Raw genomic sequence first — 21,898 nt, forward strand, 5'->3', positions numbered from 1 at the left:
CTTTCTGAGGCTGATTCGCATCCCATTCACTCGCGCCTCCTACAACGCTCCAGTCATTCGGTGTCCTCACTCTCTCTTGAATCGTCAACTTCCCAGTTCCAGTGTTTCTTCCTCTGCCAGTTATAAACACGATCATCTCCTCCCCATCGTACTCATCTCTCCCATCACTCTGCAGTCCTATCAAGTCATTACTTCCTTTTCTTTCCCTGCAGAGCCAAGTTTTTCAAAGGGGTGTTCTACACTTGCCCTCTTCACATGTATACCTCGATTAACTCAGCCTGGAAACTGTCCCACCATACCACTGAAACTTTTCTCACCAGGGCAGCAGGTTCTAACCAGACAAATTGGGAGACCCTCTCTCATCTTTACTTTTTGCTGGATTTCTCTTCTGCACTGGCAACTTTTGCACATTTTAAGGCACTCTCTGCTCACTTGGTCTTGTTGACATTTCTGCTCCTTTGGCTATCCTCAAACCTCTCTTTCCTGATATCTTCCTTCTTACCCATCCCCCCCACCCCCACCTCCAAATGCTGGGGTTCATAGGAGTCTGCTCTTGCCTGTTTGTATCTCCAGTTGCTCTCTGGAAATCCCCCTTTATGATTTTAACAACCCAGCTGTAAGTGGATAACTTCCAAATCTAGACCTCTAGCCCTGACATACCCCCAAATTTTGAACTTATATATTTTACGTAATTGCATACACTACAAAGATCACCAACTGGCTGTCTCCTGGTGTCTCAAATTCAACATGACTGGAAGGAAACTCATCCCTCCCCACCCACTGTGCACGTTATCTTTGTCATCTGTATCATTTAGTGGGCCGCCCAAGCTGGAACCCTTGGAGTCATCTTGGACCTCGTCCCTCTCTCTCATTTGACATTCAGTTGATCTCCAGATCTTGTTTATTCTGCCCACCCACCAAACAAATAGCTCTTGACTCTTTCTACTTCTCTCCATCCCTTTGCCAATATCTTTAAGCCAGGCTACCATCATTTCTCTGTTAGACTATGGCAAATCCCTTTCATTACCACCCTCCATCAGTCCATCCTCTATCCTTCAGCCACTATGATCCCTCTAAAATAAAAAGCTGGTTTTTGTGGCTTCCCATGACTTACTGCAGGGCTCAGCAAACTACAGTCTGTGGGTCAAATCTGGTCAGTGACCTGATTTTGTAAGTTAAGTTTTATTGGGTCACAGCCATACCCATTTTTAAATATTATCTATGACTGTCTGTCTTTATTTGCCAGAGCTGCTAAAACAGGCACCACACAATGACTGGCTTCACAACAGGAATTTATTATCTCACAGTTTTGGAAACTGGAAGTCCAAAATCAAGGTGTTGGTAGGCCATGCTTTCTCTGAAGTCTGTAACATCTGGTGGTGGCTTGCCTCTGTCACATGGCCACCTGTCTCTTTCTCTTCCTGTGCTTTCTGCTTCCATGTCCAAATTTCCTTCACTTAGAAGGACTCCATTCATATAGAATTAAGGCCCACCATGATTCATTTTGGTCTTAACATCTTCAAAGATCCTATTTACAAACGAGTTCCCACCTGCTGGACCCAGGGGTTGGGACATGAACATGTTTTTGTGGGGAACCTGAGTCAATCTGCCACACCGCCTTTGCCCTGCAGTGGTAGAATTGACTAGTAGTAACAGGGACTGTATGGCCCACAGAACCAAAAATGTCTGATTCTTTGCAGAAAAATTTTGCTTTCTCCTGCCCCACAGGACAGGATGCAGGTGTCTTCACCTGGCATACACCTGCCCACTTCTCTGGTCTCATTTCCCTCCATTTTTCTTCAAACTTTATTCCCCAAATGGTTCACACACTCCCTCTTACACTGTGCTATTTCCCATCCCTAGTCCTTTATTCATACTTCTTCTAACTGGAACACCCCTTCCATCTTTCTGCTCCTGGCAAAGCCTTACACATCCTTCAAGTCTCAGCACATGCCTCATCTGCCTCCAGAACATTTCCCTGCTTTTCCAGCTGGGCCAAATGCCTTTCTGTGGGCTCCTACACATCCTGCATGTGCCTCTCCCTTAACACTTCCCACATTATGTTGAGATAATATCTTTGGGAGTTATTTTTCTGGAATACGTTGTGAATCCCTTAAGGATGCAAACCTTGTCTTTGTCTTTCTTGTAGTGCAGCACCTAGCATAGAACCTGGCATATAATAGGTGTTCAGTAGTCATTGAACAAATAAATAAATGACAGGTGGATAGAAATTAGATGGCTTCTCATCAGGGTGATTAGAAGGATGATTCTTATGTCAAGAATTGAGGGTCGGGAAGCGGACATGGCTCAACTGATAGAGTGTCTGTCTACCATATGGAGGGTCCAGGGTTCGATCCCCAGGGCCTCCTGACCCATGTGGTAAGCTGGCCCACACACAGTGCTGCTGCATGCAAGGAGTGCCGTGCTATGGCAGGGGCACCCCCATTTGGGGTGTGCCCCACATGCAAGGAGTGCATCCTGCAAGGACAGCCGCCCCACGTGAGAAAAGTGCAGCCCACCCAGGAGTGGTGTCCAACACACGGAGAGCTGATGCAGCAAGATGACACAACAAAAAAGAGATGCAGTTTCCCAGTGCTGCCAGATAATGTAAGCGGATGCAGAAGAACACACAGCAAATGGACACAGAGAGCAGACAACAGTGGGGGGGGGGCGGGGGAGGAGGGGGAAGGGGAAAGAAAGAAATAAAATAAATCTTTAGAAAAAAAAGAACTGAGGGTTGATTTGCCAGACTGGTTAACTGTCTCTTATCACAGAGCAAGTTCTTAGCAATGTGGAACAGAGGATTCATAGGCTATAATGGGAAAAACTGAAAGCCTGAGCTTTTCACCCCCAGAGAGCAAACTGAGACCAGAGGCATGCGGTGGGCTCAGAATGTCAAACTGAGGGTCAGCAAAGGGGCCTTGACGACACACTTACCTTCCTGGAGTAAGGAGAAGACAAAAGACCATGGAGCTGGTAGACCTGGTTTCTCATCTGAGCTCTGCCTTCTATTACTGCCTGACCATGAACAGTTCACATTCTCTGAGTCTCAGTCCCTCCTCTGGGGAATGGTCTTCATAACAGCCCCTTGTAGGGTTCAAGAATCAATAGCTATAGAATGGCGGAAGGTCAGGCAACAAGTTGGTGTTTAATGAACAGAAAGCTCCCTTCCACACCCTCCCTCCTGGCCAAGGCAGGCCAGGAGTTTTAGTGAGTACAGGCTTAAATATGTTGAACTTAATGTGCTTGGGAACATTCAGATGCAACTGTCTAAATGGCTTGGATGCAGGGATGTATTCGTTAGGATTCCTGTGGGCGTAGGTGACATAAAACTGAACTCAACCTGGCTTGGAAAAAAAAAAGAAAAACTTATTGTCTGATGCAGCTGGGAAACCCAGAGGTAGACAGGCATTGCTGGATCCATAGATTCAAAAATTACATTTGGGATTTGGTCCCTTGCCACTTCTCTGCTCTGCTTTCCTCTGTGATGGCTCCTTTCTGAGGCAGCAAGACGGCAGTCAGCAGCTCCAAGCTCATGCCTGCCGCACCCAGCCCCATAGTAAAGACGGTTTCTCTCATCTCAACAAATTCACAGATATCCCAACCTGAGGAGTGGCTCACAGTGAGTCACATGCCCATCACTGAACCAGTCAGAGCAGACAAGGGAGGTGCCTCTTGCCCTAAGCCTGAGTCACTGTTCTCACCTGATGCTGGGAAACGGGGCTATGCCTGCCCACACCACAGGAACGGTGGGGAAGGAGGGGTTCCCTACAGGACGATGGGGTGCCATCATCTGAGGCAAGGGAACATACACTGGGCAAGTTAACATAATACGCATTGCAAATGTTCACCGCCAAGGGGGTGAACCATGGGGCAGACAAGGTTATAAAGGGGGAAAACAGAGAGAGAGGAGAGCATATTAGAGCCTTCTGGGTCCCCATTCTATAGCCCTGAGAAATCCAAATAAAATTGTGTGTCCTGGTCAGAAACTTTATTTATGCCTAAGTTTTCATGTCTGATCTATCACCACGTAATTAGTGGTGCTGTGATGTGAATTTATTACCAAGCCCAACTCTCCACTGTTGCCATTGGACTTGTACCATATTGCAATATGAGCATGGAGATTATTGTATGAATTATTGTCACTCACATAATCATCGTGATTTTAATTACTATGTAATCTTCACTAATTACTGTTGTATGTATCATTTGCCTTGGTTCCGATTTAACACAACTGCTTTTCATTTGGCTAAAAGATGACATTACTCCTTTGCCTTTTTCTGGGGAAAATTTGCTTTCTGTAAACACTTGCAGCCCTGTACATTTGGCTTCCAGATCTTAGTTTAAAAAGAAAAGATTTAGACATCACCACAACCACCCCTTCCACCCACATTTGTATTTATTTGGGGTAAGACTGGCTTAAATTAGTAAAAAGGTCTAAATTATAGGGTATTGTTTTTAAAATAAAGTTGCATTGCTTTCAAGGAAAGGCAATTACTCTACTACAGAAGTGAAGCCAAAGATTGGTCACGTGAGGCCTGCTTAAATGATTAGATAAGACTCATGTGTAATTAGTTCATTAATTATGTATATGCGAATGGATGGTATTTAGCGTTTAATCTCAAAGTAGGTTAAGCATCCACTGCTCATTTTACTTCAATAGTATATTTATTTACTGGCCTCTGTGTTCTTAGGACTGGAGCTCAGGATCATTTTAATCCATTCTGAATATACTTAATGAATGGGCCTCTCATGAATTTTGGCTTGATGTTTTGCTAGGATACTAGGGTTGTTTTTGGTTTTATCAATGTTAAGAAGATTAGTGAAAAAGATATGGAAACAAACTTCAGAAATGTTCCATGCAAACACATTAACCATGGAGCCATGGCCTGAGCAAGTCAACCTGGTAAAGATGGCAGGCTCTGGACCTGGGAGTCGTCCTTAGGGCTGACCTGACTCTTGGACAGGTTTCCTCGGGAAGGGGGGCGCTTTCCTGTCTAGAGCTCCAGGTCTCAGAGGGTAGGTCTGTCGACCTGCCAGGAAATTTGAGGCTCGCCTAAGTTAGCAGCAGGTTTGCTTTTAAAGCAATTTGCATTACTCTTTGGTGGTTCAGGATATTCTTTTAGAATCTGTCATTCCCTAATTGAGTTAAATTTTTGCTAAATAAAGTTATTAAAATAGACATACGGAAAAGTGCATCTTGATGAAATTTTCCAAATTTGTCATATCTCTGGAAGAACCAGACCTTTACCAGTGCCCCATGAACACCTTCTTGTATTCATTCAAGTCCTGACCTCCCAGAGGTAGGAACCATCCTGGCTTCTAACACCATAAATTAAATATACTTCTCTGTCAATAGAAATCCATAGTATGTACGTTTGTAACATATACTATAGTATGTACTAGCTGGCTTCCTTCTTTCAATATTATGTTACTGAGATTCAACCACATTATTACATATAGCAGTAATCAAATTTTTTCCCTTGCTTTATAGTCTGTAACAGTTCTCAGCTGGGGCTAATTTCTCTGCCATCAGACATTTGGCAATGTCTGGAGACATTTTTGGTTGTCATGGCTGGCAGCGGGGGTGAGGTGCTCCTGGCATCCAGTGGACTTGAGGCCAGGGATGCTACTAATCATCTTAAAGGCACAGGACAGTTCCCTGCCACAAAGAATTATCTAGTCTAATCTGTCATTTATGCCACTGTTGAAAAACTCCATTGTGTGAATGAGTAGACAATAAATATTTATTTTATTAATGGACGTTTTTGTTGTTTCCAATTTTGCACTGTTTATGAATCATTCTACCGTGAACAACACTGTACCCATCTCTTAGTGCTTGAATATATAGATTTCTGTTAGATGTATACCCAAGGATAGGATTGCTGGGTCAGAGCCATCCATATTTTTCACGTTAGTAAATAGTATCAAAATGGTTGTACCACTTTATATCAACACTGGCAGTGAATTGAGCATTCTAGTTGCTCCCAGCAGTGGATGTCGTCTGTTTTCCTTTTTTTCCCTAATTTTAGCCATTCTAGTGGGTATTAGTGATATCACATTTTTGTTTTAACTTGCAATTTCCTGATAAATAATCCCCTTTTATGCCCTTTTATGTCTATTTGGATATTGTCTTAGGTAAAGCATCTAATCAAGTCTCTTGTCCCAATTTTTTTTCTTTCGGATTGTTAGTATCTTTTTTTTATTGATTGTAGTTCTTTATATACTCTAGACACAAATCTTTGTTGGGTATGTGTATGGTAAATATCTTCCACCATTTAGTGGCTTGCCTTTTTTACTCACTTAATGGTGTATTTGATGAACAGAAGTTCTTAATTTTAATGTAGTCTTATTTATAATTTTTCCTTTTCTGGTTGGTACTTTTTATATTCTGTTGAAGAATTATTTGCTCTCCTCTCAAGGCATGAAAATATCCCCCTGTGCGTTCTTGTGTAAGCTGTATATATTTACCTTTCATATCTAGATATACAGTCCATAAAAATTGGTATTTATTAATGTTGTGAGGTCGGGCTAAAATTCATTGCTTCCCATTTGGCTATCCGGTTGGCCTGGCACATATATTTTTAAGGAAATAATATTTTCTACATTTCACAAGTGAATCACCTTGTTGTAAATTAAGTGATCTTATATGTATGGATCTTTTTCTGTACCTTATTTAATTTCATTTTTCTATTTACCCATCCATGAACTAATATAATATAATATTACCTTAATTAATGTAACATTATACATTAATATCTCAGAGGGTAAGTCCTTCAAATTAGTTTTTTCTTCAAGATTAGTAAATGACAGGGGAAGCACCACACACTGTCAGACGCACCTCAGTGTGCTTTCTGTTCTCTCCAGAGTTTGGTCCTTCATGTTGGAGCTGCTTTTGTTCTCCAATGCCTTTAAACTAGGAGACTTTTTTTTTTTTTTTTTTTTTTAATTTTTTAATTTTTTATTGACTTTGTAATAATATTACATTAAAAATATATATGTGAGGTCCCATTCAACCCCACCCCCCCACCCCCCCTCTCCCCCCCCCCCCAACAACACTCGTTCCCATCATCATGACACATCCATTGGATTTGGTAAGTACATCTTTGGGCACCTCTGCACCTCATATACATTGGTTCACATCATGGCCCATACTCTCCTCTATTCCATCATGTAGGCCCTGTGAGGATTTACAATGTCCGGTGATTACCTCTGAAGCACCGTCCAGGGCAGCTCCATGTCCCGAAGACGCCTCCACCTCTCATCTCTTCCTGCCTTTCCCCATACCCTTTGTCCATTATGTCCACTTTTCCCAATCCAATGCCACCTCTTCTATGTGGACACTGGATTGGTTGTGTCCATTGCACCTTTATGTCAAGAGGAGGCTCAGATTCCACCTGGATGCTGGATGCAATCCTCCCATTTTCAGTTGTAATCACTCTAGGCTCCATGGTGTGGTGGTTGTCCTTCACCTCCATCTTAGCTGAGTGAGGTGAGTCCAATAAATCAGATTGTAGGTGCTGGAGTCTGTTGAGGCTCAGGATCTGGCTATCACATTGTCAGTCCAGAGATTCAAATCCCCTAAATATATCTTAAACCCCAACATTAACTGCACCTCCAGCACATTAGCATGAAAGTCTTATGAAGGGAGATCCCATCTGAGTAAACTAGGAGACTTTTAAAATTTAGTTTCATTCTTTCTGGGTTTTTTTTTTGCAGTGTGGGTTTGCTCTGGTACAAGCTAGTCTATTATATCTGGAAGCTGAATGAGTTAGACTTCTTAACTCCCTTTGCTAAGCAAACTTTTCTTCTTTCCATGCCTAAGAAAGCATGGAGGGTCACTCATATTTCCTTCCAATCATAACTTGGTGACTTACCGCCCTCCCCCCCACTCAACGGTAAGCTCCTTAAAGGAAAACAAGGATTATTCACTTCTGTATCACAACATCTGGCATTATGTTACTCAGTAAATGACTCTGATTGGGTGGGTGGGTGGACAGATGGATGGATGGATAATGGATAATTTCCATTCACTTAAATTGCATTTTCATGGGGAACTGGGTACTTCTGTTAATAAGTCCAAGGCAAGGTCTGTGCATGGAAAATGAAGGGATACATTGAAATTCCATATTTTAAATGTTGAGTCCATGTGTGGTGAATAAGTTGGAAATTTTCATTACTCCACTCTTCCAGAACTATTCTTTATAAACATTGTGGAAACTGCATCAGAAGTTAGAAAACTTGAGTTTTAGAGCCAGTTCTTCACTATCTCAACAGAATATGGCCTGGGAAGTTCTTTTCCGCTGTTTCTTCAGGTATGGAATGATGAGTTCAGAACGATGAGGTTCCAGCTCCTTCTCAAGTCTGATATTCTAGAAGTTGATAAAATTCTGTAGAAATGAAACCAGGTCTTGTCTTGGATTTAGAAATAGGGAGAATTCCCTCCAGCTTGTGTATTAGAAGCCAGTTTTGACCCTATTTTTTTAAGCCAAGAGAAGTCACTTTGACTGGTAGGTAGGGTAGTGGGGTCTGAACGAACCAGCCCAGATGAGACAGATGGAGCCTTTTGTTTATCCTTTTTATGTGATCATATTCCCTCATCTCTCTTCTTTTCCATTTATTCATTCTTCCTGTTGCATAAAATTTCCTTGCACTCTACTAGATGCTGTGGGTTTTCATAGAAGAAAAATAGTCTAGTTCAGAAACAATCTAGTTGGGAGATAGAGATAAGCAAATAGGCAGTTATAGTACAGAGTGATACGGAAGCACAGAGGCTGTGAGTCGGAGGTGGCCTCGTAGCCCAGACTGGGAGGGAGGTAAAGGCTTCCTGGAGAACGTGGAAGGATGAGTAAAAATGTCTGGGTTTCTTAATATACACCAATGGTTCCTAGGTAGGTATTTCAGAGTCATCTGTAAAATAACCCTCCCTCCTTCCCTTCCTTCCTTTCCTTTTTCCCTAACTTTAATATTATTTTTTAACAATAGATACTTGGGCATTATCAACTCTATTAGCCTCTACCTTAATTTGACAGTTGTTAGCTTTTTTCCAATTGACTTTATCTTTACCACTTTCTCTACTTCTATGTATATCTAAACATATTTTCTTATATTGCTGAGCCATTTGAAAGTAAGTTTAAACAGCATGATAGTTCTCCTTAGTTTATCATCTTTCTCCTAAGACTGACAATTTCCTAAGCATTGTGCCATTATTGCATCTAAGAGATTGACATTTCTGTAATCTCATCTACTATCCCATCATATTCCTATTACCCCAAATTGTCTTAAAGTTTTCATGTGTTGCTATGTTTTTTAAAAAGTAGGATTTTATTTAGGATGCCCTTTACATTTGGTTGTTGGGTTTATTTTGGTTTCATTTAAACTACAACAGCTCACTTACCTTTTCACCTTATAAAATTGATTTATTGTAGCATTCCAGGCATGATTCTGATGGGCAGATCTGTTTTGAAATCACTGGCTCTAATACCTGGTAACCAATAAGAATGTGTGGGTGGAGCCAAGGCGTATATTGCTGACCTGTGGAAGGGTTGTGGGCAGGGACCACTGAGGGAAGTTCACTGGACTGATTTTAAAAAGTGTCAAGGACTCAGCACCAACTTAAACGCTCAGCTGGCTTGAGAGTTATCTTGTTTTGTAAAAACCATCATAAGGGATGCAGGATATGTAAAGTATCAGTTTCCTGACTCAAGTGCCCACACCTTCAGGCCAGGAGTAGCCAGGCCTGGGAGAGCCTGCCGTGGATTTCGCCACCTTTCTTGCAGTCGAGCTTGCTGCCTTGGTTATCCACCCCACTGTGGCCTCTCTGCTTTGAGCCTTCCCTGTCAGCCGCATGGCCTTTCTAAGTCTTGGTTTCCTTGTCTGTAAAATCGAGTGAGGTATTAGCCCTCACTTGTCCAGGGTTTTGCTAATTGAATAAGCTAATATCTGGAAGGAGGGATCTTTTCCTCCTCTTTAGAGTCGTCTTCAACTCCTCGCCACTGCCCAAGTCCTACCTCTCTTTCAAAATCTGACTGTTTTGGTTTCCAAGGCTGCACAATCAAATACCACGAAATGGGTCGGGTTAAGCAATGGGAATTTATTCGATCAGGTTTTGAGGCGTAAAAGTCCAAATCAGGGTAATGCTTTCTTCCCAAAGACTGTGGTGTTCCGGGGCTGGCTGCCGGTGATCCCTGGCCCTTGGCTCCTCTGGCACATGGTAGTGCACGTGGTGACCTCTCTGAGCCCCTCTGTTTTTCTGGCTTCCAATGATGCTTACTTCTTGCTGCTCCCTGTGGCTTTCTCTCTCTTTCTCTCCCTCTCTCTGAATTTTATTCTCTTTATAAAGGACTCCAGTAATAGGATTAAGACCCATCCTCATTGGAATGGGCCACATCTTAACTGAAGTAGCCTCATCAAAAGGTCTTACTTTCAAATGGTCCATCCCCACAGGAGTGGATTAAGTTTACGAATATGTTTTTCTGTGACACACATGGCTCTAAACCATCACACTTACTCAACCCTGCTTTCTCCAGAAAAGCTGTGCTGATTTTTCTAGCACCTACTGCTTCTCTCCCCCATTAACCTTGCATCGCACTTAGGGTCAATGGTTTGCAGTTTATCTGGAACTTCTTGCACTGCTGACTCTTCTTCGTGGGTTTGTCCAGACTGCACAACTCCAATGTGCGCTCCAAGATCAGAAGGCAGCTCATCTTCTGCTACAAGCTCAGCCTTAGTATGGTATATAGTCAGACCTGGGTGAGAGTCTTGGCCATGTTATTTCCTGAGCAAGCCCATTCCCCTTTCTAAGTCTCAGTTTTCTCATCTGTAAAATGGTACAACAAAGAGCACAAAGCAATGGAGTAGAATGGTGAGGAGGCATGGGCCCTGATGTTGAGCACCTTGGTTTAAATCCATGTTCTTCCATTTGTTAGGTGACAAGTTATTTATTCTTTCTAAGCCTCATTTGTGAAACAGGAAGATTACAATAGTATTTACTTTGGAGGACTGTTGTGAGGCTTAGATTGAGTAAATGCCTACAAAGCTTAATGACACCATACATGGAATTTACCTACGGATCATAGGGACTTAACCAATGTCTCGTATCACCTCGTGCATCACACACAGTCCTGGGCACATTTTATTACTTTTATTAAGGCTATCAGTTGTCATGTTGGACTTACAAAACCTTAAGGTCATCTTCAAAGCACATCTAGTTTCCCATCCCAGGCCTCAGCAGTATTAAAGAACACTGATATATTTTTAATTTCCTCTCTAATTTCAGGGTGTGGATGAAAAATGGGGGTGACAGAATGCCTTTGGAGATGATTCATGGTGTCATTAAATGGGCATCAAGTTTCCTATAGGTATAGCTGGCCCAGGCTCTGCCCAGACTCAGACCTGGGAATTATGTTTTTCACTGTATGATTATGTCTAACACCAGTGAAACCAGCGTCTTCTTGACACAGACCTCACTTTTTTTGTTCATTATATCTCCATGGATTTTGAAAAATATGTATGTGTAGATGTGAGTTCAACTGGTTGAGGTTTCCATGCAGGTGTTTTCCTGTATCCTGACAGTCCATCATCTCAAGGCAAGTGAGTGAAGTGGTGGAAGGAAAAAGCAGTGGGCTTCAGATCTGACCAAACAGGTTTAAAATTTAAACCCTGTGTCTTAGCAGTATGACCTTGAGTAAAAGCCTTCTAATAGCCTCAGTTTTCTCATATGCAAGACGGGATGATGGTTCTGATCTTGATGAGATAATGTTGCAAAATATATGCATATAGTAGGTACATTTCTCATTCATTCAGCCAGTGTTCAGGGAGAATCTACTGTAGTGGTAGGCACTAGAAATAAAATGATGAAGCCACATTCACAAGATATCCTGGCAGGAAAAGAGGTTTGGTCCAATCAAGAGAAGCTGTTGGCCCACCTGCAGCGCTGATGCGCGCAAGGAGTGCCGTGCCATGAAGGGGTGTCCCCCGTGTAGGGGATCCCCACGTGCAAGGAGTGCGCCCCATAAGGAGAGCCGCCCAGCATGAAAAAAAGCACAGCCTGCCCAGGAATGGTGCCGCCCACACGGAGAGCTGACACAACAAGATGACATAACAAAAAGAAACACAGATTCCCATGCCGCTGACAACAACCAACAGAAATGGACAAAGAAGAAGATGCAGCAAATAGACACAGAGAACAGACAAATGGGGTGGGAGGGGGAGAGAGGAGAGAAATAAATAAATAAATCTTTGAGGAAAAAAAAAAAAGCTGTGGCAGGAGCTGGCTCATTCTGAGGCCAAACCAACCACATCCCTTTTCTATGCTGCTCAGAATGGGCACATACATAGGAATTACTCTTGAACTTCTGCCCTCACTCTAGTTCTACTCCAGCCCTGATGAAAAGGAACATTAGAGAAAAACACGAGTTAAGGTTTTTAAACCTATGTTTATATTAGTAATGTTTTTAAATGAATAATATATGGCAAGTGTAAGATTTTAAAACATGTTATATACCTACAATGGAGTATTACTCAGCCATAAAAAGGAGTGAAGTTCTTATACATGCAACAATGTGGATGAACCTTGGAGACGACATGTTGAATGAAATAAGATCATCATTTGTTTGATCTCACATATATGAAATAATTAGAACAAGCAAATTCATAGAGTCAGAAACTAGAATATCGGTTACCAGGGGCTGAGGCAGTAAGAAATAAGGAGTTAAAGCTTAAATTGTGAAGCATTTCTATTTGGGGTGATGGGAAAGTTTTGGTAGTGGATGTGGTGATGGTAGCACAACATTGTGAACTTAATTAATAGTACCCAATTATATGTTTGAAGGTGGTTGGAAGGGGAAATTTTAGGTTTTATGTATGTTACTAGAGTAAATTTTAAAAAAAAGCAAAACTACAAGACAGTGAACTCTAATATAAACCATGGACTACAGTTAATAGTGTAATGTTAGTAATATTCTTTAATTAATTGTAATAAAGGCACCCCACTAATGCAAGGTGTTAATATTAGGGGCATGTGTATGGGAACTGTGTACTTTCTGTATGAATTTTCTATAAGCTTATAAATCTCTAATTTTAAAGAAACTATTATATTTATCAGTAGCAATGTTTTTTTAAAATGAACAAAGAATAAATGGCAAGTTTACCAGCAACATCCTTGGCTCTGCACAAAGAGCTGGGGGGCAGGTGGAGATGTACCTGGCCAGCCCTCGCGGGGATGGCCATGCGTATCACACCTGTCATCACTACTTCCTAACAAAGCCCTGTGAGCTGGGACAACTCTTTGACCTTAGCAAGTCTGGGCTTCAGAGATGCCTGACTAGGTAGGTACAGACCCAGGATTTGCACCCAGCAGAAATTCCAGTATTTCTAAATTTTTATATCCCACTTTACCTAGTAAGCCTTCATAAATGTGAGCACTCAATATTAGAGCATTTCTGTACACATTCTCTTGTTCATCAATTCACTTAAACATTTATTGGATGCCTACTGTGTGCCAGGTGTTGGAGCCTCACTAATTTATCGAAGACTTACCGAGCACCTTCTTTGTGCCAGGGGACTGAAGATTCATGCATTCATTCTGCACATGTTTATTAAGCACCTACTATGTGCCAGGACACTTCTAGGCAGTGGGATACAACACTGAATAAAACAGACAAAATCCCTGGCCCTGGGGAGCACTTCTCTCCATAGTATTACAGAGGTGATCTGGGGTTTCCTTCATTTCACAGCTGAGGTAACTGAGGCCCAGAGAGGTTAGGTGTCTATCTATACTAAGGCCACATGGCTGGTGAGTGGCAGAACCAGACTCAGCCAAAGCTGCAAATATGTTACCTGGACGAGGTAACACAGGAAACACTGTTAACCCTGCATCACATCCTGGGGTCTGGAGAAAGAGTACAGAGAAGTGTGCCCTGGCTTTGGGGTCAGCCAGCCTGGGTTTGGAAGCCCAGCTCTGCCACTCTCCAGCTGAGTGTGCTCGAAGAGGTGACCCTGCCTCACTGTGCTCTGGAGGTCATAATCCCTGCTTCACAGGGCAGGCAGCCGTGAAGGCAAGCATTGAACTTGGCCAGCAGCTCCATGGGGTAGGAGGCTTGTCAGCTTATTCTCCTGTATCCCTGGCACACAGTATGTGCTCAGCCAGGGGTGGGGGTGGTTGTGACCATTGGTTATCCCCATCCACCCAATCATAGGACCAGCCTGGGCATCTTTGAGGCTGGGTGCTCAGGGATTGGGCTCTGGCTCCTTATCACAGCAGGTATACTAGGAGAAGGCCTTTTTTCCCCCAGCTAGACTAAGGGGCAGACAGAAGAACTTCCCAAGATGTTTCCAGTCTTTCTGCAGAGAATGGCAGTGCTCCCTCCTAGCATGTGTTCTCACCTAACTCCAGCAACTCAAAGTGCCTTCCAGGAGGCAGGCACAGCAATATCTTGATTATCTGCCATACGTCCATCATTCAAAGCAGATGGAGGGATGTCCAGCCAGAGCCCAGCTGTCCTGTGGGGCCAGATGAAAAAAATGAGGCTTCCCAGGCCACTAGGAGACGGCAAGATGTGAACGAAGTATCCAAGGGAATGAGAGGCTCAGCCCGCCTCGGATGGCAGCACTGGGATCCCCACCCCAAAGCCTGCAAGAGGGAGCCTGCATTCAAATAAATTGACCTGTTTCTACCCAGAGAGGAATAGATGCAAAGAACGTCTTACCTTGAAGGGTGATGCAGACAGGAGATAGAAATCTACCCCTCCAGAGATGTAGGCTGGCTTCTGGATGGTAAACCCAGGAGGGAGCCCTCAGCTGGCAGCGTGCCTGCCTGCCTTCCTCCCTCCCTCCCTCCCCGCCTCCTTCTTTCCTCCCTCCATCTCTACCCATTCTGTCTCCCTTCCCCATCTCTCTGCCCCGCCCCCTCTCTGCCCCCTCCCCTGTTCCTCTCTGCTCTCTCCTGAGAGTCTACACTGCCAGACTAGCATTTTTGTTTCAAATCCACCAACTGAGTCTCCTAAGGCACCAGGCGACTCCAGAAACATGGAACTCATCCCCCCTCCCAAGTCACTTTCAGGTGACAGTTAGGCTGGGGACTGAGTGGCTGTATCATGCTGAAACATTTCGGCTTCCACACCTGGAAGGTGCTGCTTCTGGAGGGCCCCGGGCAGGTGAGCCGTGGGAAGGTGGCCCTGTCTCCTGTAGGTATGGGCAGTGGCATTCTCAGGCTGGGATCTCCAGACGCCTTCTCCTGGGCTCCCGACTGCTGCTCAACTGCCAGGCTACGTAGCGTCTACGACCCTCCCCCCGCTCAGTCCCCCTCTCCCTTCCCTTCCATCACCACTGTCTTTATCTTCTCCCTCTGTCTTCCCCACCCATTATCACATCAACTTCTTTCATGGTTGTTCAGCTTTCTCTTATTCCTCTCTTCTCCTCTTCTGGCTTCTCTTTTCCCTTCCTCCACTTTTCTTATCCTGCCTACTTCCTCTTCCTCCTCTGCCTTGATTCCATTCCATGACTTTACTAAGCACCTACTGCATGCCAGGCAGTGTGCTCACTCTGAGGACGCAGAAGTGAGCGCAGGCAAGACCCTGAGAATACGAGCCTGCGACCTCTTCTTTTGCCTGTTTTCTTTCTTCCTCTTGTCGTTCTGCCTCATCCTCTTCCTGCAACCTCTCTTCCCTCCCTTTCCTTGTTTCCTGTCTTGGCATCTGCAGCCAGCAGTGGAGGTGGTCACTGGGGTGAGCAGGTTGGCAGCATCCTGGGAGTTCAGCACTGCTGCCCCACGTGGCAGCCAGTGGATGAGCCTGAGCGCCCGAGACACAGCTATCACGCCCACCTCCTTTCAGGCCGAGACAGGACAGAAATGACTTTTGTCAGCTCTGTGGCAGCCCACTGCCCCTGGCAGCTCCCAGCTGTTTATTAAAAGGGAAGAAAAAGAAAAGAGTGTAAATTCCATCCTGCTATGTATTAGGGGAGTGATTCCAAAGCAATGATGTTGACAAACATGCCTTCAGGTCATCATGAAGGAGCGCTCCAGCCCCTTTGCCTGCGACCAGCCTGTGACAGAGATGGAAGGCGACAGCCATGAGGTGGGGAAGGAGGCAGCCCTCAGCCACGATTTGAGTAATTAGGAGTCCGGCATGGTGCCAAGGGCTTTCTTTTCCTGTCTGAGCTGCCCGTGAGGCAGGCCTGTGACCCTGGAGGGAGATTAGGGGGTCAGGAGGAGCACTTCCTGCAAAGAGAAGAGCAAGTTCACAGGTCTGGAGGCAGGAAGGGTTCGGCAGGTCCCAGGAGACGGGGGTCGTTGGATTAGAGTGAGATCAGGGCTCTTAGGGGACCAAGTGGGAGAGGGAATAAGGAGTCCGCCCCCCAGGAGGAGGGCTGAGGATGTGAAGGGCATGGGTGATAGAGGGCACTCATCTGCACTGCCACCTTGACACCCGTGATCCCCTCACTGTCCCCAGACCAGGGCTTCCACCCCCGTCCCCGACTCCTGCAGAGGGAACTAGGAGAGGCAGATGAGCACTGCCACCCTCCGCCTGCCACTCGAAACCCTTCCGCAGGCCCAGCATTGCCATGGCAACCTCCCACAGGTCCTGGTCCTGGATCTGGGGAGGCTTCTGGCGGCCCTGGAACAGAGATGCTCAGAGCAGCCTGGGCCCCGGCAGCCCGTTCCGCCGGACAAGACCCTGACCCCAACACTCTCCTGCCTGGGCATCATCCCCAGGGGCCTTGGGCTCAGCTTCCTTCCCCGAATCGAGTCCATTTGGTCCTTGTGGGCAGTACTTTGCCTTCTATACCATCCTGTGTGATCAAGGGTGGGGGTGGCAAGGTCACACTGCAGGGAACAAGCACCTCCCTCAAAGCCATGAGCCAGGATCCCACACACCCTTTAACACAGACCCCCCCCCCCCATGGCCCGTTACTACAGGCACCGCAGTGAGGAGGGAGAGGCGTGCGCCGATGTCCCGGGAACCTGCTGGGCTCCACTGTCAGCCCTTATGTGGCTGAGTCCCTGGCTTTGTGCAGAATGCCCAAACTTGACTTGGCACCCCTTTTCCTTCTTCATAAATTGCAACACTGCTGGTGGGCGAGAAGGGGGTAGTTTCTCTTAGAGGGAGGACAAATAGATTTTATTTATTAAAAGAAAGGTTGATGGACTCCAGCCTCTCTCTCCTTTAAATGACGCCCTTTATTGTGCAGTCTATAATTTCACCCCACTGCAAGGTTCCTACTTTTCAGAGGCAAAGCATTTTTGGCTCAGCTGCTGCTGCTGCTGTAAAAAAACCTGCACGAAAGCCAAGCCTGGTGTAGTCCCAGAATAGAAACCGCCTGTCTTCTTGTGTGTAGTCCTCTTTTCAGGATGATTCCATGTAGCTCTTTCCCTTCTGGGGGGACCATGCTCCCCCCACCCCATGAAACAGGGAGTCAAGGAGCAAGCACACTGAGATGCATATTTGGGCCATTGACTATAGGAACCCCTGTTGGTGGAACTGTCTTCTGGGGTTGACCCTCAATACATAAATAACCCTCCAAGGGTCCCCTCTCAAGTCTTTAAGACCAAATTACTTATTTCACAGGAGGCTGTGAGACGGTGGGTCCTTTCACGTCAGATCCGATGCCTCATAAATCTAAGTCACCTGTCCCAGCCGCGGTTTTAATCTGCTCAAATATACTTAGCTGGGTTTAATTATAGACAGAAATTGCATTTCAGAAAGCAACAAGAAATCATTTACATGGCTCGCATGTGCACATTAAATCATACGGGCCATTTGAGAGTGCGGGAGGGATAGCGCTTCCCAAGAAAAATAATATTAGCGCCTCCGCTTAGTAGCTCTCACACCAATCGCGCAAATTGCATGACTCGCACAATTTCCCACTGACAGCATTTTTCTTCTTGGCACAGGATGAACAAGGAGGCTGGAGACGCCGTGCGGACCCGGCCGGTGTCGGCGCTCAGTGGCGGCCAGGACGTCCACAGCGCGCCATCGGGGAACAAGTCTGTGTCCTCCTCCCCCCGCCTTCAAAAGCACCGTCATTTTGGGGATGGTGAAGGGTTTGGCACCCAGAGAAAGCCCACGGAGAGACCGGGAGCTCTCTCTCCCTCCTCGTCCTTGCGGGGTGGAGACGCCTCCCCGCTGCCCGGGGAAAAGCTGCCCAGTCCCTCGGCGGCCCTCTCGGAGTTCGTGGAGGGACTCCGGAGGAAGAGGGCCCAGAGGGGCCAGGGGTCGGCGCTGGGCCTGGAGGACTGGCCCACCCTCCCCATTTACCAGACCACGGGGGCCTCTGCGCTGAGGAGAGGCAGGGCCGGCAGCGACGACGGAGACCTGTCGCTGAGGTCGGGCGCGAGACCCCCGCAGGAAGCAGAGGGCACGCCTGGGACGCCGGCGGGCCTCGTGCGGACCACCAGCCTGAAATGCATCTCCTCCGACAGCCTGGAGGCCACCACCCCGCCTCCCGAGAAGCGGAAGACGCGGTTCAGCTCCTGCGAGTCCCTCCTGGAATCAAGGCCGAGCGTCGGCAGGAGGCTGAGCTCGCTGGCCGCCCCCAGGGACCTGCTCCTGTCGCCCCCGCTGCAGCCCCGGAGGCGGTGTCTGGAGTCCTCCCTGGACGACGCGGGCTGTCCAGACCTCGGCAAGGAGCCGCTCGTCTTCCAGAACCGCCAGTTCGCCCATCTCATGGAGGAGCCTCGGGGCAGTGACCCGTTGAGCTGGAAGCTCCCCGGCCTCAACTACGAACACAAGACCAGAGTGGACTTCGACGACTTCCTCCCGGCCATCCGGAAGGCTGGCACTTCTTCCTCCTCAACCGGAATGTCCAGGGATGCCCAAGACAGCTCGCAGCACTCAAGCATCCACTTCAAGACGGAAGAGGCAGACCGTACCTTCCTCTCGGGTGTCAAGACCATTTTGAAAAAGAGCCCAGAGCCCAAGGAGGACCCTGCTCACCTCTCTGACTCGTCCTCCTCCTCCAGTTCCATTGTGTCCCTCAAGAGTGCTGACAGCATCAAGAGCCGCCCTCGGCTCCCGAGGCTGGAGGGCGATGGCAAGCGCACATCCCCAGGGGACAGAGAGCCGGAGGCCAGGGAGAAAGACGACGTCGAGAGCATCATGAAGAAGTACCTCCAGAAGTAGGAGCCAGTCCAGGTAAAAATAACAGCCCGGACTGTTCACTGGGAACGCACACAAGAGGCTACCCAGGCGTGCAGCCTTGAGGAACCAGGTGCTCGCTGCGAGGCACCCAGGTGCTCGCCGCAACTGCACTGAATGCCACAACTGATTTCTCTAGAGAACCAGGGTGTTTAGAGGGTTTTAGCTGAAATAATGCATTGTTTTGCAGGATACAAAGCTTATCAGGCGCCTTCTCACTTGAAAATACAGACACGTCCGAAAGCAAGAGGGTCCTGTGGGACAATGCTAAGGAAGCTGCTGGGCTTTTAATGTTTCTCCCTTATCTTTTTCTTTTCTTCCCCATTCCACCTGGAATTGGAGAAGCCGTGATGGCTTTCTGCTCACATAATGACCAGAAATTTCTAGTGATATCAGAGAGCCACAAAACACAGGATAGGAGAGGCATTGAGCATTGTGGAGTCCAACACTTGGCTATAGAGAGAAACTGAGGCCTGGAGCAGGGAAGGCAAGCGCCAAGGTCAGAGGGCAGCAATGCACCCTCCTAATCCCAGTCCCAATCCTGACACTTCCCTACTATAAAGGCAGGGAGAGAGTTTAATTGCTGAATATCGTTTGTATTTATTGAGTATATCAGGCAGGCACTTAATACTTTTGTACCTACTCATTCCCATTTTACAGGTTGACAAACTAAGAATTAGAGCAGTTGAATCACTCCCTCCAAATCAGCCATGCAGAACTGGGATTCGAAATTCCAGAATCCACATTTTATCTACAGTACCTTTCCTTATGTTCATGTGCGAGGCATCTTCATGGGTAAAATCAGACTGGTGGAGCTGGATTCTTAAAACAGTTGTTCCCATTGGCCCCCAAATTAAGATAGACCTTAAGACCATAAACCTAAAGGGCACTGGAACTTGCAGGTTACAGCCCCACCAGTGAACAGATGAGGAGGCCAAGTCCCCAGGCGACCTTGCTGAAGGTCACCCAGTGGGTTTGCACAGCCATCCCGACTCCCAGTTCAGTGCTCTTTTCCCGAGCCAGGGCTGGCTACTGACAACCCCTGGGGCCCCTAAGAGCGCCACTTCGTGGCTCCGGACTGAAGTGCAGAGCCCTTGAGGGCAGGCTGGACAGTCGCAGAGGAGTGCAGACCCTCAGCCCAGGAGCCCCCAGCTGTGCTCGCAGCAGCTCGAGGCACAGCATGCTCCGTGCCCCCTGGCGCAGCCCCAAGCAGCCCTTCAAAAGGCCTCCTTGACCAAAACGAGCCCCGCGACCTCCGCTTCTGGAGACCTGCTTCAAGAGGCACCCTCCGCCCATCAAAAAGCCATTCCCTCTTCCGCCGAGACAGGCTTGGACTGTATCAGAGCAAATTAATTTGACTTAACATGGCCCTTCTGTCTGCTCTCAATTACAGAGTAAAGATCTGATATTCATTTACATTATTATGCTCTCGGGGACAGAGAAAGCAGTTTCAAAGGCCAAGTAAAGGGCACACGTCCATAAGGGGAACAGTCTTTAGCAGAAGTCTTCACAGAACATCTTGTCTCTGCCACTTCTTTTTTTTTTTAACTCAACCCTCCCTCCCCTCCCCCAGCAAGGTTCTTTTTCGAGGATGCTTACCATAAGAACAGAGGGCCTGCCTAAAAATTTCTCCTGCCCTTAATTTCCATGCTGGAGTCTTGAACTAAACAAGACAGCCCACTCCCCGCAGTGCTGTGCACATGCGCCATGGGCTTTGGAACCAGACAGGCCCCAAGTCAAAGCTCAGTTCTTCCCTGCAACTAGCCAGGAGGCTTCGGGCAAGCAGTGCAACCTCCCCGAGCCTCTGCGTCCTCAGCCGGAAAATGGACCAATTACACCAAGCACCTAGGGTCACCCTGTGCGTGCAGTGAGAATGCGGGGGTCCTTAGCACAGCACCCAGCACGCAGCAGAGGCGATCAAGCGCCGGGGTCCGTTCCCTTGAAGTGGTCCCCCTGGAAATGGGTTTCCACTCTCCCTCTACTGGCTTCCCCTCTGCAGCTTACTCTCCCTTGTTCCTCTCGGGGGAGTCTGGACTGTAATGACCTCAGGCAATCTAGGACCCCAGACCTTTCACCCTTTTCATTCGGCCCACCAGAACTTGCCCTCTCTGTCCCATTCATCAGCTCTGATCTCCGTCTGTTCCCAGCCTCCTGAGACGCAGCTGCTCTTGAAGACTTCCTGACGCCACACCTGTCTGCAGAGACACAGACTGGCCAGGTTGCCGCAAGCGCCCTCGGCCCTGAGCCAGCCAGCGTAGCCGCCCTCAGGGGAGAGACGGGCCGCAGACGCGTAGGCCTTGGGGGTGTGGGCCTCCCAGCACGCCTGGTATGAACAAAATAAAGCGTTGGCTCTTTGGCATCTGTGCCTTCTCTTTTCTGTGACCATGTCACCTGGGACTCTGGAGGGTCGTGGGTAGGGGAGCAGCGGAACCCAGCCAAACTGCTTGGCGTCTCAGGTGCATACTGCTACTTCTCAGCCTACGTGGCTGCATGCATGGCCTTCCGCCTCTCCACCTGGGCAGTTTCGGCACAAGTGTCACCTCCTCTGGGAAGCCTTCCCTGATAGATCAGGCTGAACTGGGTCCTCCTTCTCCAAGTCCCCTTAATCCATATGCTTACCTCCATCATATTTCTCTTGTCTACTTACTTATAGACACGTGTACAGACACATACTCAAGCATTCAAGAAACTGTGAGTGAAACAGGGAACAAATTAACCCACATACCCCGAATGCATGTGCACGCAGTGACATACATGCATAT

The 21,898-nt window shown here is 47.0% G+C and overlaps 1 protein-coding gene across 4 annotated transcripts in view; it reads left to right on the top strand.

Annotated features, from left to right (window-relative positions):
• Window positions 1-21,495, top strand: part of MYO18B (myosin XVIIIB) — a 263,498-nt gene extending 242,003 nt beyond the window's left edge. For all 4 annotated transcript variants that reach the window (XM_058281562.1, XM_058281564.1, XM_058281563.1 and 1 more), the window contains 2 exons: window positions 17,894-19,133; window positions 21,284-21,495. In XM_058281562.1, coding sequence (XP_058137545.1) covers window positions 17,894-19,121 — 1,228 coding nt within the window. In that variant the 3' untranslated portion in view covers window positions 19,122-19,133; window positions 21,284-21,495. The remainder of the gene's footprint in view (window positions 1-17,893; window positions 19,134-21,283) is intronic.
• The last annotated feature ends 403 nt before the right edge of the window (window positions 21,496-21,898 follow it).

The sequence above is a fragment of the Dasypus novemcinctus genome, chromosome 19, assembly GCF_030445035.2.
Source record: "Dasypus novemcinctus isolate mDasNov1 chromosome 19, mDasNov1.1.hap2, whole genome shotgun sequence".
Classification (NCBI taxonomy): Eukaryota; Metazoa; Chordata; class Mammalia; order Cingulata; family Dasypodidae; genus Dasypus; species Dasypus novemcinctus.